Consider the following 14,518-nt stretch of genomic DNA (forward strand, 5'->3'; position numbering starts at 1 on the left):
GTACTTGGTGAAAAAAGTTCGAGAACCACTGCTCTAAACTATACACGAACCCTGTCAACTGGTATATCATTTATTTTATTTTCGGCTTAGTCCCTTTATTAATCTGGGGTCAACACAGTGCAATTAGCAGCCAACTTATCCAGCATATGTTTTACGCAGCGGATGCCCTTCCAGCCGCAACCCATCACTGGGAAACATCCATACACACTAGTGCTAGTGACTCTTACATAATACAGTAGTGACTACAGGTTGAAGGAAAGTAGTGGAGTAAATGTACCAATACTGCACTAAACATGTACTCAAGAGAGAGTAAAAGTACACATCTTTAAAACTACCTTGTAAATTACAATTCCTGAGACAAACTACTCAATTACAGTAGTCTGAGTATTTGTAATGTGTTACTGTACACCACTGATCAAACATTCCTGCAATCTCTCAGTTTGTAGGTTAAGTCTGCCCTCGGTCACTGAAACAAAAAGAATTTGACAGTTTAAAATGTATTGAAATAACATCACATTATGGTAACATTACATTAAATAACAACATTATAACATCAGTAAAAGCTTACAAATATAATAAAGTGAAATAATAAACAATTGTGTTTGCGTTTTGCCGCTGATTAAATCAAACACAGAAACAGAGAGTATAAAAATGCATCACTTTCCAACTTGCATGCAAAAACAACAAACAAAAAGGTCACGTCCACACTACTGTGTTTCAGTTTAAAAGTGCATATTTTACTCTCCGTTTTGGCTTTACATGCACACTGAGTGTTTTAGGTAGCAAAAGCATATCTTTTTTTAAACCCCGTCCAAAGTGGATCAATCTGAAATGTTGTTGCGTTGTGAAAATGGAGGCTTTCGAAACGATGATGCATTTTAGTCATGTGACGCAGTTTCAGTAAAAGCAAATGCTTTTTATTTAGTTCTATTTCACAAACCAGCTCGATTTCACAAGCAAACTTAAATATTTAACGTTAGTCGTCAGAAAAGTGTCAATTCGTACAAATTCATATGATTTCATTCTTATGAAAATGTACATTTTTTTAAAAGGGGTCAATTGGGGACGAGCAAATCATACTAACACCAGTGCGACAATACAAGTTAGCCACAAAACAAAAGTTACGAAAAAAATACAAAAGTATTGTCATTTAATTAAACATATAATTAAACATTTAAACATTCAATTTAATTCCAAAATGCATGCTAAATTCATTTAAAGAGAATTGTATTCATGACTGAAGTGTAATACATTGAACAAAAGTAAAGCCAATAATGCAAAACTATTTCTGTTGTTTCATTGCGCTGTCAAACCTGACTGTCAGAGGATTGTGGTTGAGGATATCATGTTCAAGCCCAAGCTAAAAAACTCCCAACTATCTCAGTGGTTCAGCATTAATATTGTATTATTAATATTATTATGGCGACGCAGTGGCGCAGTAGGTAGTGCTGTCGCCCTTACAGCAACCAAACTCACTACTATAAACAAAGATACAGAGAGCTGGAGCGTTTCGAAGTCACCTCGATCAGCTGGTTTGTCTATAAGCTGACATACAAGTGATCCACTGATGAATCACGGCTCTAAAATGCTCCAGCTGTCTGTATCTGTGTTTACACTCAGTGAACTGTGGTGAGTTCGGTCAACTGATGACCTTCACGGCCAATCACAGTCATTTCTGTTGAGTGTGTGAGCACAATGGCAAATCAGCAGTGTTTAAGAATTCGCTTAAATGTTAGCGGGAAATGGACGTTTTTAAAATTTCACTATCGATTGGTACCGAATTCCAGTATAGTGACAACCCTAATTTACACCTTGACCCAGAAAGCGCTGACGTTAAAAAGAATAGAGGCGACAAGAGAAAAACACCAAGCACACTAGCCTGACCAACAAAATCCAACGACCACTGGGTGTTCTGACGATCTGTGCTACCTCCTCAGAATGTACGACCTGGTAGCTCAATCTGTCATGTCTACCAAAACAGGGTTTGCACATATTGTCAGCTTCAAATATCTATCGCAATTAACTACAACTCTATTGATCACAGGATCGGCTTATCCAAAGAGGCGACCTAGGCGACTGCCTAGGGCAGCAGAATAGAGAGGCCAGCGTCCGCGACACTTCCCTCAGCACTCGCATCGTCCTTAGTTATGTCCGCGACACCTCCCTCAGCCCCTGCCGCCTCAGTTATATCCGCGCCTAGGGCGGCAGAATAGAAAGGACGGCGTCCGCAACACCTCCCTCAACACCAGCGCCCTCAGTCATGTCCGCGACACCACCCTCAGCCCCTGCTGCCTCAGTTATATCCGCGCCTAGGGCGGAAGAATAGAGAGGACACCTCCCTCAACACCAGCGCCCTCAGTTATGTCCGCGACACCTCCCTCAACACCAGCGCCCTCAGTTATGTCCGCGACACCTCCCTCAACACCTGCGCCCTCAGTTATGTCTGCGACCGAGCACCCCATACACACCCCCCCCCCTCTACAATTTGAGGGCGGCGTGATCATCCTTTGCCAAGAGCGGCAGTTCAGCTCCGGCTCTGATTGAAGAATGTAGAAAAAGGCGTAGCAGCTTCAAAAGTCTATCAGAGTGAACCACTGCCTTGATTTTTATTTTATTTCGCTAGTTTTATATTTACTTTGTTTATTTGAGTGGTAGTTCATTCTGATAGACATCCGAAGCTGACAAGATGTGCTTACCCTGTTTTTCTAGATGAAAGATGACAGATTAAGCTATCGTAGCACATTCTGATGAGGTAGCACAGATCGTCAGAACCAGCCTTAAGCAAGAAAAGCCTTTTTTACAGCGTGAGAATGTTCATGTGATGCCTAAAGTTAATTTCTGAGGCTCTTTCCGAACAGTTCGCCACTCTACACGACTTCTGTAAGCTCTCATCCTGGTTTTATTGCGGAGACGAGTGAGTCTTATTGTGCCTAGTAAGTGATCCACTGTGCCTGAAGCTCTTTCCACACTGAAGGCACGAGAACGGCTTCTTATCAGTGTGAACGTTCATGTGACACTCCAGGTTTCGCTTGGTGGTGACGCTCACTCCACACAGACTGCAAATGTAAAGGTTTTCTCCGGTGTGAACCTTCAGGTGCCTGTTAAGGTCTCCTTGGTTAATGAAACTCTTCTCGCACTGGGAGCAGGAGTACGGCTTCTCCTCCATGTGAAGCGCTTGATGGGAATAAAGCGATCTTTTATATGGAAAACTCTTCCCGCATTGAGTGCAGGAGTACGGCTTCTCCCCGGTGTGGACGTTCATGTGGGCTTTAAGGCTCGCGTTTTCAGTGAAACTCTTTCCACACTGCTGACAGCTGAAGGGTTTCTCTCCGGTGTGAAACCTCATGTGGACTTTAAGATGGCCGTTTGTGCTGAAACTCTTCCCACACTGCTGGCACGCGAAAGGTTTCTCTCCGGTGTGAATCCTCATGTGGTACACGAAGTGTCCGTGCTGAGAGAAACTCTTCCCGCACTCCTTACAGGTGAAGGGCTTTTCTCCGGCGTGGGTCTTCATGTGGGTTTTGAGGTTTCCCTCAGTAATGAAGCTCTTCCCACACTGCTGGCAGGTGAAAGGCTTCTCTCCTGTGTGTGTTTTTACGTGGTACATGAAGTTTCCTTGCTGACTGAAACACTTCCCACAGTCCTGACAGGTGAAGAGCTTCTCTCCGGTGTGAATCCTACTGTGGAGATAAAGGGAGAGTTTACTCGTGAAACTGCTTCCGCATTCGCTGCATATGTGAGGCTTCTCTTTCTCTTCACTGGTGCTCTCTTCTGCCTCTTCCTTAGGCACAATCAAATCTGTGGTAAAGAGACAATTCAACACTTGTTGAAGGCAACTGGGAAACAGAAAACAAAGTCCTTAATCTGACATTTCTGTCTGAAGTAGGAGAGCCAAACTCATGACATTTAGAAATAGGTTAATGTTATCATGTTGACAGCTTATAATAACACTTATTATATTATAAGATGTATTTTATTGGTGATAATAACCCTTTTTTAAAGGGTCACGAAACACCACACTGTGGTCCCACACTGCTAAAAACACTATTAGGACACCTATATTTCACTAAAAAGTGTAAATTGGTTGTTTTTGCGTTATTTCAAGCAAATTCATACTTCCGGTTTGAAACGGATTGTTGAAGCTGCGTCACGGTCATGAGATAATAGCGTGTATTCCAGCGTGCAGACTGGACGTCTGTGCCAGAGTGTGTCTTATTACGTCTTACAGTGTGCTGCATTAATGCATGAGTAAGGCTTGGGTCAAACCAATCAGCGCGCTCTATTGTGCAACTTCATTAATATTCATTACTGTCACAGTGTTTAGACGACAGAGACGCCACGTTGTGTTGGCAAAACAAGCGTGAAGTGTTGCTTTTATAGTTTGCTGCAGTGAAGTTTTGTTTTCATTTTCTCTCTGTGAGAGCTCAGCTGGAGTCACGTGTGGATTAACAGTGTACGCGACGCTCGACAACAATAACTTACGTGTCTAAGGAGGATTATTGTTTACCTGAGAGCTGTTCTCATCTGCAAACGCTGAGATCCGGATTCGCTTGTAGTCTCCTCTTAATAAAGACGCGGCTCTAGTTGCTGGTGATTGTCCTGTCTCTACAGATTTGGTAAGTGAGCGAGCAGTGCTCTTTGTTTATTCAGTTCGTATTTTATTCGTATCAAACAAACTATTGCACCGAGTGTAAACAAGTTAGCACTAACAGTTACAACCAAACTATAACCTCGTGTTGGATTTTGTGACCGGAATAACACACGCGGCTTTCTGACACTACCTGCCGTGTGCATCTAAGTTTCCAGGAAATGCTGAGTCTTTTTTTCTCTCATTCGCCGTGCGGTATTAAACATTGCATGAAAAATACACGCTTAGAGCAGCTCCTCGAATCAAATATCTCGTTTGTTGCGAGGGACATGAATGAATTCCCTGAATGAAAGAGCCAAACTGCAGTTAAAGTCCACCATTTAATAATTTGGCAAATAATTCGACTACAGATGTCCATGTAAACACAGTCACATTGTCCGCTGTGGTTGTGTGTTTTGACTCTGAAATTCAGCGCGCCCAAATAGACACTCCCACACCATCCCACTTTTCTTCCTCCAACACTCCCCCCTAAACAGAGCTGGACACGCCCACTTTTCTGACTTTTTCCAAAGTAGAGGTGTGAAAACACCCTGCTGAAACGAGGGGCTTTCATGGCCCTTTAATGTGTAAAATGACAGATTTTTTAGCAAATAACATCCAAAAGATCAAGATTCATCTGATGACTTCATGTAGTCTCCGTCAAACATCAGCATTCTGCTCTGAGCTAGTTTGCATCTGTTTTTGTAGTTGTGTGGGTGGGTGAGTGGGTGTGTGTGTGTGTGTGTGTGTGTGTGTGTGTGTGTGTGTGTGTGTGTGTGTGTGTGTTATCAAATGGATGAGGTTTTCTTAATCTGGTGGTGTTTTTACACCTGTATGTGTTTTCATTGTTTGCAGACCAAATTAGGTAATGGAAGTGAATAGTTTCACTGTTTTATATTTAATGATTAAAGTCTGGTTGAAGTTTTACAAAATTTTAGGTTTATTTAGTCCATGCCTGAATTATCAATTCCCTCTTTCTGTAGAGCTAGACTGAAAAGAGTGAGTGGAGCTTTACAGAAGAAAACCAACCTGTTTGTTGCTCAGCATCTTCATGTTTGACTGTGAATGTTTCTTCAATCTTGATGTCTTCAGTCTCCTCTTTAATAAACGCCATCATTATAACAGTCTGAGCTCAGTCGCTTCAGCAGGAGTTTCTCTGGGTTTGGACACTAGACCATATTCAACAAAAAAAGTGAAGATACATTTAATACGAATTAACCAATATTTACTATTTTTGAATATATATATATGAGTAATATCACAAGAGTAGCAGTGCGATATGGCTGTATATCGGCACTGGTGGGAGGTGTGCGTGCCTTAGTGCCCCCACCAGTGCCGATATACAGCCATATCGCACTGCTACGAGTGTGATATTCCATTTATACAACAGTTTGACGGCATAATTGTGTAAATAAAAACTAAATCAAACATGGAGAGTCTCAAAAACCCTTTTGTATGAGGAACTACTTTCTTCCGGATTCAAATCACAAGCTGACAGTTAAACAGCTGAGCGAGCATCTTTTAAACTTTAGATAGTGTCTGCTTTTTGCTGGCTGTATGTAGGCGGAGTAATACACAAAGGGTAAAGAGGCTGTACGGGTGCTGATATTACTTAAATATATCACGGCTTTCAGCCAATCAGATTCGAGAACCAGACAGAACTGTTGTATAAATATATATATATATATATATGAGCAATTCCAGCATTATGGATGTGACATTTGCAGTAAAAACTCAAAATATAAATTCACGTAGAAAGTATATACATTACCATTTTATTAAAACATCTGTTTATATTTTCCAGAACTGACCACAGAGTTATAGGAGCAGAGAAATATCAATCTGTAAACATGTTTTGTACTTTAAATGAGGAAGATAATCATGCATTATGGATGTGACAAAAAAGTCTGTGAGTTTACAGTATCTAACATACTTTGTAGAAATTCTGTGAGTTAAACTGCACAAACCCCAAAAAATAATGCTAGTTAAAAGGATAAGAGTTGCTCACTATAGAACATAAATTATTGATTTTATTTAATTAAAGACTTTTGTATTAATGAGGAAAAAGTGCCGTATTGAAGTGACAGATGTGAAATTGCTTGTTTGACTTTGGTACATTAAACACAATAGTTTAAAATCATTGATAGATATATTTTTGAGTATTTCTGATGTACTGTAAAACATTTGCACACAAAAAACTTTAAAACGATTACGTATTTTGGTGAAACCTCAATTTTTTCATAGCAAGGTTGACATTTGCACGGAATTGCTCATATCCATGCAAATGTCAACCTTGCCATGAAAATTTTTTACTGTTTCTGGGTTTTTTCGGTAAGCTTTTCGGTAAGAAATACTCAAAAATGCATCTGTCAGTGTTTTCAAACTTTGTATTTGATTTACCAAAGTCAAACAATTGGCAATTTTACATTCTTTTTTGTTTTATAGAGAGTCGACTCTTATCCTTTTGATCATCATTGTTTATTTTGGGTTTGTGCAGTTTAATTCACAGAATTTCAACAAAGTATGTTGTGTATTGTAAACTCACAGACTTTTTTTGTCACATCCATAACACATGCTTATTTTCCTGATTTAAAGGACAAAACATGTTTACAGATTGATATTTTTCTGCTCCTATAACTAGCTCCTATTGTTCTGGAAAATATATAATGTTAACAAACACACACACACACACAGTGTGGGACATTTATATGGATACACCTTAATAAAATGGGAATGGTTGTTGATATAAACGTCCTGTTTGTGGCAGATTAGTATTTGTGAGGGGGCTTGTGAATAACTCATGAAAGAACCAAACACATAATTGTTTTTCTTGTGAAATGTCCAAGGTTTAATCTTATAAAGGTGTATCCATATAAATGGCCCATCCCGTGTGTGTGTTTATATATATATATATATATATATATATATATATATATATATATATATATAAAACAATGTTTCTGAAAGAGCTGGGTGCGTCTCAATCTACTTCCTAGTTCAATAGTGAGGAAGCCAGCTTGAGTTTGAATAGCTTTAAATCGCCTGGTTACAAAACAACGAACTCTAAACGAACTGTACGCTTTAGTAAAAGATCACCTGTCCTTCATCTACTCTATTTTTACCTGAACGTGAAGTCAGCGAGCGACCGAGTCAACCCGTGGAGCATTTTAGTTGCCAGGTGAATTTGACTCGGACCAAACTTGTGTTTATAATAAACTAATTCGCAACCATGGACGCGAAATGACAAACGTTTTGTGTTTTTTATATACATATGCACTTTACTTATAAAACAAGGAGATAAACATTAGACACAGTCTCCCTAAACGATTAAAAAACACAAACCTTTCTTCAGCCCAGCCGAGCGGCAGTTGCAGGAGCGCGGCGCACTTGTGACGTCATCGCTCTACACTAAGATAAAAGTCCCGGTCAAAAATCACAAAACAACAGAAAAGTCCTAATAATGCACTTGTTTAATCAAAAGTGTGGAGTGCTGGACACTTAAATTAATGACAAAATAACCGTGTAAATCATACATCACATCAGTGTTTTAAAACAAAACAGTATGTTAACAGAGTGCAGCAGGCCTACCAAGATGGCTTTTTGGCGATCTTTTCTTTACTTGTTACTATTCTGACACCTGCAAAAGATGGAGCCGGCGGCCTGGACCACTATTCACTGTCTATCTGTGCCACCTGCGTAATAGTGTTACCAATGACTAAATGAAACACCTCAATACAGCACACGGATCCCAAACTGCAACAAACAAGGCATTTTTACCCTCAAAATTAAATAAAAAAATACCCAAATCAGTTAACACTGCCTCTGATATTTAGTCAATCTCAGTTTTAGCACATGACAGTTGCTTAATTACCTACTTTCTCCCCTGCACTCATTGAATGCAAGTGTGGAGGGCCACAGGGCTCAGCATTACGTCCTCTGCTTTTCTCCTTGTACATGTTTTCCCAGAGAGACATAGTCATTAGATTTTAACAATCTGACTTTTTGACAGGGTCTTTAATTTATTTACAAACAATTTCAATTTGTTAAACACTAGCCTAGAGTGCCATCTGCTGTAAACACTGGCCCAGGGCTGTCCAAACTCGGTCCTAGAGGGCCGGTGTCCTGCAGATTTCAGCTCCAACTTACCTCAACACACCTGCATGGATGTTTCTAGAAAGCCTAGTAAAGGTGCTTTCACACTTGCTGAGTTTGTGTGTGCGAAACTCTGTCGTGTGGCGCTGCGAAAAGGGGCAGGATTTAACAAGCTTATTAGGCATTTAAAAAAGCGAGCAATTGCTCCATGTGTTACATTTCTGTCCAGAGAGGTCATGTTTTGACCCTCAATTGGTCTCACGCAGTCAAGTGGTGCGATTTCGCATGGTCAGAGTTCACCAAGCTTGAACTTTGTACTGCAGCAACCTGCGAAGTTTGACGCATGACCCTTTGTTTCCTGTCTGACACATTTGCATGCAAATGAATGGAAGTCTATGGGAGGAAAAGCCCAGTGTGACCGCAGCTTTAGAGCTTGATTATCTGGCCCATGCGTGTCTGATTGGGGTTGGAACTAAACTTTGCAGGACACCGGTCCTCCAGGACAGAGTTTGGACACCCCTGCACTAGCCTGAACTGCCGTCTGCTGTTAAACGCTCGCCTAGAGCGCCATCTGCTGTTAAAGGGCCATGAAACCCCCTCGTTTCAGCAGGGTGTTTTCACACCTCTACTTTGGAAAAAGTCAGAAAAGTGGGCGTGTCCAGCTCTGTTTAGGGGGGAGTGTCGGAGGAAGAAAAGTGGGATGGTGTGGGAGTGTCTATTTGGGCACGCGCGAGTTTCAGAGTCTATATATATATATATATATATATATATATATATATATATATATATATATATATATATATATATATATATATATATATATATACATATATATACACACACACACACACACACACACATACAGGAGAAAGTGATGGTGTTTAACCTACATGGACATCTGTAGTCAAATTATTTGCCAAATGATTAAATGGTGGACTTTAACTGCAGTTTGGCTCTTTCATTCAGGGAATTCATTCATGTCCCTCGCGACAAACGAGATATTTGATTCGAGGAGCTGCTCTAAGCGTGTATTTTTCATGCAATGTTTGATACCGCACGGCGAATGAGAGAAAAAAACCCTCCGCATTTCCCGGAAACTTACATGCACACAGCAGGTAGCGTCAGAAAGCCGCTTGTGTTATTCCGGTCACAAAATGCGGTGAAAATCCTACACAAGGTTATAGTTTGGTTGTGGTGCTAACATGTTTACACTCGGTGCAATAGTTAGTTCGATACGAACAAACTGAATAAACAAAGAGCACTGCTCGCTCACTTACCAAATCTGTAGAGACAGGACAATCACCAGCAACTAGAGCCGCGTCTTTATTAAGAGGAGACTACAAGCGAATCCGGATCTCAGCGTTTGCAGATGAGAACAGCTCTCAGGTAAACAATAATCCTCCTTAGACACGTAAGTTATTGTTGTCGAGCGTCGCGTACACTGTTAATCCACACGTGACGCCAGCTGAGCTCTCACAGAGAGAAAATGAAAACAAAACTTCACTGCAGCAAACTATAAAAGCAACACTTCACGCTTGTTTTGCCAACACAACGTGGCGTCTCTGTCGTCCAAACACTGTGACAGTAATGAATATTAATGAAGTTGCACAATAGAGCGTGCTGATTGGTTTGAACCAAGCCTTACTCATGCATTAATGCAGCACACTGTAAGACGTAATAAGACACACTCTGGCACAGGCGTCCAGTCTGCACGCTGGAATACACGCTATTATCTCATGACCGTGACGCAGCTTCAACAATTAGTTTCAAACCGGAAGTACGAATTTGCTTGAAATAACGCAAAAACAACCAATTTACAATTTTTAGTGAAATATAGGTGTCCTAATAGTGTTTTTAGCAGTGTGGGACACATATACCACTGTCAACAGCTCAACACATGTGCTTTGGTGTTTCCTGACCCTTTAAACTAGCCTAGAGCACCATCAGCTTTTACAAAATGGATTCAAGAGAGAATTTCAATGAATTCTGTCAATCTCAGTAACAATTTCTCAAGCAATTTGTAGACACAGCTTTATTTCTGGTGCACTTTTAAGCTTGCTAGGCCTGATGTCTCCTCAACATGACGTTGCACATCACCCCTGAGGTTACTTGCTTCAGAGACGTGCAGAAGCGTCCCCACAGAACCATTATCAGAGATCACTTGCAAGTTTACATCTGAAACTCCTTCCAGACTAACCACACGAGAAGATTTCTCAGCCGTGTGAACGCTCATGTGACCTTTCAGCGTTTGTGTTGATCTGAACGTCTCTTCACATATTTTGCAGCTGTAAGGCTTCTCTCCGGTGTGAGTCCTCATGTGGGCTGTGAGGTTTCCTCGTTTATGGAAACCCTTTCCACACTCTTTGCAGACGAAAGGTCTCTCTCCGGTGTGAATCCTCATGTGGGTTGTAAGGTAGCTTTGATTGGCGAAACTCTTTCCACACTGACCGCAAGTAACCAGTTTCTCTCCGGTGTGAGTTCTCATGTGGGCTTTAAGGTTTGCCTTTATACTGAAACATCTTCCACACTCCTGGCACGCTAGAAGCCTCTGTCCACTGTGAAATCTTGAATGGATTCGGAGCGAATGCTTATGAACGAAACTCTTTCCACACTGAGGGCAAGTGTGAGGCTTCTCTCCAGTGTGAATCCTTGTGTGGACATCGAGAGACTTTTTATCGTAAAAGCTCCTCCCGCACTGAGAGCAGCTGTAGGGCTTTGTTTCAAGGTGTATCCTCATGTGGATTTTGAGTTGTCCTTGAAGAGAGAAACTCTTTTCACACTGAGGGCAGGCAAAAAGCTTCTCTCCAGTGTGGATTCTCACGTGGGCATGAAGAGTGTTTTTACGAACAAAACTCTTTCCACAGTGAGGGCAGGTGTACGGCTTCTCTTCAGTGTGAGATCTCATGTGGATGTCAAGGTTTCCTTTTATACTGTATCCTTTTCCGCACTGACCGCAGGTGAAAAGCTTGTCTTTACTGTGATTTCTTGTGTGGATACTGAGAGAATTCTTATATAAAAAACCCTTTCCACACTGGGGGCAAGTGTAAGGCCTCTCTCCGGTGTGAATTCCTATGTGGCCATTAAGAGAACGCTTTTGCACGAAAACTTTTCCACATTGAGTACAACTGTAGGGCTTCTTTCTGGCGTAAATGCTTGTGTTGACTCGAAGGTCTACTCTCTGATCGAATCTCATTCTGTCCTCTTTCGGCATTATCAGACCTAGGATGAAAAGAGACCAACATTAAAAGCAAGCAAAGAACCAAAAGCAGCCATTGATGTCTAAAGCAGGAGTGTCAAACTCAGCTTGTCGGAGTTCAGCTCCAACCTGCTTCAACTTAGCAATGTGTCTGACAATGTTAATGTTATTGACAGTTGTTATTGGGGTTAGATATTTGTGTATATGTATCGGGGGCCAGCTGGTGAGTGCGGTGCAGGTAAACATCACTCCTCTGACCTCTAAAGGTGCTCTAGCAACAGAGCCTAGAGGTCTTAAGCCTCCTTGGTAGAGCAACCGACTCCCTTGTGGAAGGTCGCCGGTTTGATACCAGCTCAGAGCAGGTTGGGTGGCACAGGACCAGCGGGGTTACATTGGTGCCGTGACCCGGATGGGAGTAAGGTTTAGGGGGGTGAGTGTAACGGAGGCCAGCTGGTGAGTGCTGTGCAGGTAAACCTCACTCCTCTGACCTCTAAAGGTGCTTTAGCGACAGATGCTAGAGGTCATGGTCTTTAGCCTCCTTGTTAGAGGAACCGACTCCCATGCGGAAGGTCGCCGGTTCGATCCCAGCTCGGAGCAGGTTGGGTGGCGTAGAACCGGCGGGGTTACATTGGTGCCATGACCCAGATGGGAGTGAGGTTTAGGGTGGTGAGTGTAACGGAGGCCAGCTGGTGATGTGCTGTGCAGGTAAACCTCCCTCCTCTGACCTCTAAAGGAGCTCTAGCAACAGAGCCTAGAGGCCATGATCTTTAGCCTTCGTGTTAGAGCAACCGACTCCCATGCGGAAGGTCGCCAGTTCGATCCCAGCTCAGAGCAGTTTGGGTGGTGTAGGACCTGCTAGGTTACATATAAAGGTGAACGTTTTGAAGATGTACCTATAGAATAAATAGATTATAAATATGTTTCTTCTTAAATTAATCACCCAGCTCTAAGCAAGAGCATAGTCCCCAATCAATTCTTTGGGTGCTTTCACACTAGCACTTTTGGTCTGCACCCCGGTTCGCTTGACAAGTATGATACGTTTAGCCAGTGTGAACGTGTCTTTTAAACTCAGGTGTGCACCCATGAACCGTAGCTGAGTTTGGGTGTAGAGTTCAAGGGAACTCTGGTATGGTTCACTTCTGATATAAATGCATTCGTACCAAATAACAGAAGTGAACTGCCAACCGTACAACAAACTTTGATTTTATAACGTTCATTCCTGTGTGCAGGTCTGTGTATCACCTACCATGGTGACAAGCAGGACTGACCCAGTGCAGTGGTTTTGGTAGCAAAAGCAGAATGACCGTGCATACGACATTTGGCCGTCACATGGCCTAAAACCAGGTGTTTCAGTTTCATTGTCCAAGCCCTGTGTGTGTGTGTGTGTGTGTATATATATATTAGGGATGCAACAACACAGTTAGCCCACGGTTCAATACATACCTCAGTTTTTTTACACGGTGTTCGGTTCGGTTCTCATGGCTTGACACGTGTTTTTTTATTTTTTATTTTATAGGCAATATGAACAGTAAGAGGTTAAGGAGAAAGAAATCTAATCAATTTATTGCAATACTCAAAAAAAGTACAGTAGTTCCTAGAGTATTGTATAAAAAATGAACACTGAAATCTCACAGCTGCTGGTAGCCCATGTACAAACTGGGGAACACATAAAATCCGACACTGAAAAAAAACTATAGATAAATTATTTTTATAATACATTTTTATAATATATTTTTATAATATAAATTAATTATTTTTATTATATAGATAATAAAGATAAATTGGCCATTTCAAATAAACATGTTTGTACTTCAGTAAACATAAATAAACCATCTTCATTATCTCATAGCTGGATAAATGCGAGACTGTAGTCTGACGCGGATCGAGTGCTTTTATAAGATGACATAAGCCCACATCTCCAATCACCAAAAAAGGCTGCAAATCTTTAGCAGTAAACACCCGCACTGCCTCTGTTATTTTATGTGTCTCTCGGAACCAGTTGGGTATGTTTGCTTGACAGATTCAGCGAGGGATTGTGGCTATTTGGAGGACTTTATCACCTTCTCTGCTCTCCTGCTTCAGACAGTGATATTGCTGGGGGATGGCGCTGCAGATGTGCAGTCATGGTTATATGTGTAAAACAATGCCTGCACACACTTATTTTTTGTTCACCGTTTTTAAAATTTTATTATTATTATTATTTTTTGCCATTATACTCACTGGCAAAATCGAAATGTCCTCAAACCGCAGATTAGAAAGACACCGGCGCTTTCCTGTACTGTTGCCTCACTTCACCGCCGCTCGCCATGTTAAAGTGTGGAGTGATGGTCAAGCGCCCCCTAACTTTAGAGCATAGTGATTGGAAATTTACTCGCGGGGAGGAGTTTCCTCATCTCAGCTCATGGACATACAGGCACACACAGTCAATTCGGGGAGATATAAAATGCACACAAATTATTTAAACGCAAAACCGAGAAAACCGCAATTCACAAGCGCGTACTGAACCGTGGAGGTCGTACCGTACGGTTCAATATTATATTGATATCCCTAATGTATATATATATGTGTGTGTGATACCAGTATTTCCCTTTTTACTTTTTGAG

The 14,518-nt window shown here is 41.5% G+C and overlaps 2 protein-coding genes across 3 annotated transcripts in view; both read right to left on the bottom strand.

Moving 5' to 3' along the window:
* Positions 1–481: 481 nt before the first annotated feature.
* Positions 482–8,018, bottom strand: znf1010 (zinc finger protein 1010). Of its 2 annotated transcripts, none has more exons than XM_009291387.5 (3): positions 7,970–8,018; positions 5,657–5,796; positions 482–3,798 (listed from the first exon to the last, which is right to left on the bottom strand). In XM_009291387.5, the coding sequence occupies exons 2-3, from the start codon at positions 5,742–5,744 to the stop codon at positions 2,900–2,902; spliced, it is 987 nt and encodes a 328-aa protein (XP_009289662.2). In that variant the 5' UTR covers positions 5,745–5,796; positions 7,970–8,018; the 3' UTR covers positions 482–2,899. The 2 variants fall into 2 exon arrangements, with proteins under 2 accessions (XP_009289662.2, XP_073780407.1); XM_073924306.1 differs by having other exon boundaries at positions 7,750–8,018.
* A 61-nt stretch (positions 8,019–8,079) lies between these two features.
* si:dkey-77f5.4 overlaps positions 8,080–14,518 on the bottom strand; it is an 8,859-nt gene continuing 2,420 nt past the window's right edge. The window contains exons 3-4 of the mRNA XM_073924294.1: positions 9,561–11,938; positions 8,080–9,462 (exon numbers count right to left, since the gene is read on the bottom strand). Coding sequence (XP_073780395.1) covers positions 10,752–11,938 — 1,187 coding nt within the window. The 3' untranslated portion in view covers positions 8,080–9,462; positions 9,561–10,751. The remainder of the gene's footprint in view (positions 9,463–9,560; positions 11,939–14,518) is intronic.

The sequence above is a fragment of the Danio rerio genome, chromosome 15, assembly GCF_049306965.1.
Source record: "Danio rerio strain Tuebingen ecotype United States chromosome 15, GRCz12tu, whole genome shotgun sequence".
NCBI classification, from domain to species: Eukaryota; Metazoa; Chordata; class Actinopteri; order Cypriniformes; family Danionidae; genus Danio; species Danio rerio.

Coding starts and splice junctions, on each gene's coding strand:
- znf1010 (XM_009291387.5), bottom strand. CDS start 5,744: ATGATGGCGTTTATTAAAGAGGAGACTGAAGACATCAAGATTGAAGAA. Junction 3,799..5,656: donor AGATGCTGAGCAACAAACAG/GTTGGTTTTCTT, acceptor TCTTTACCACAG/ATTTGATTGTGCCTAAGGAA.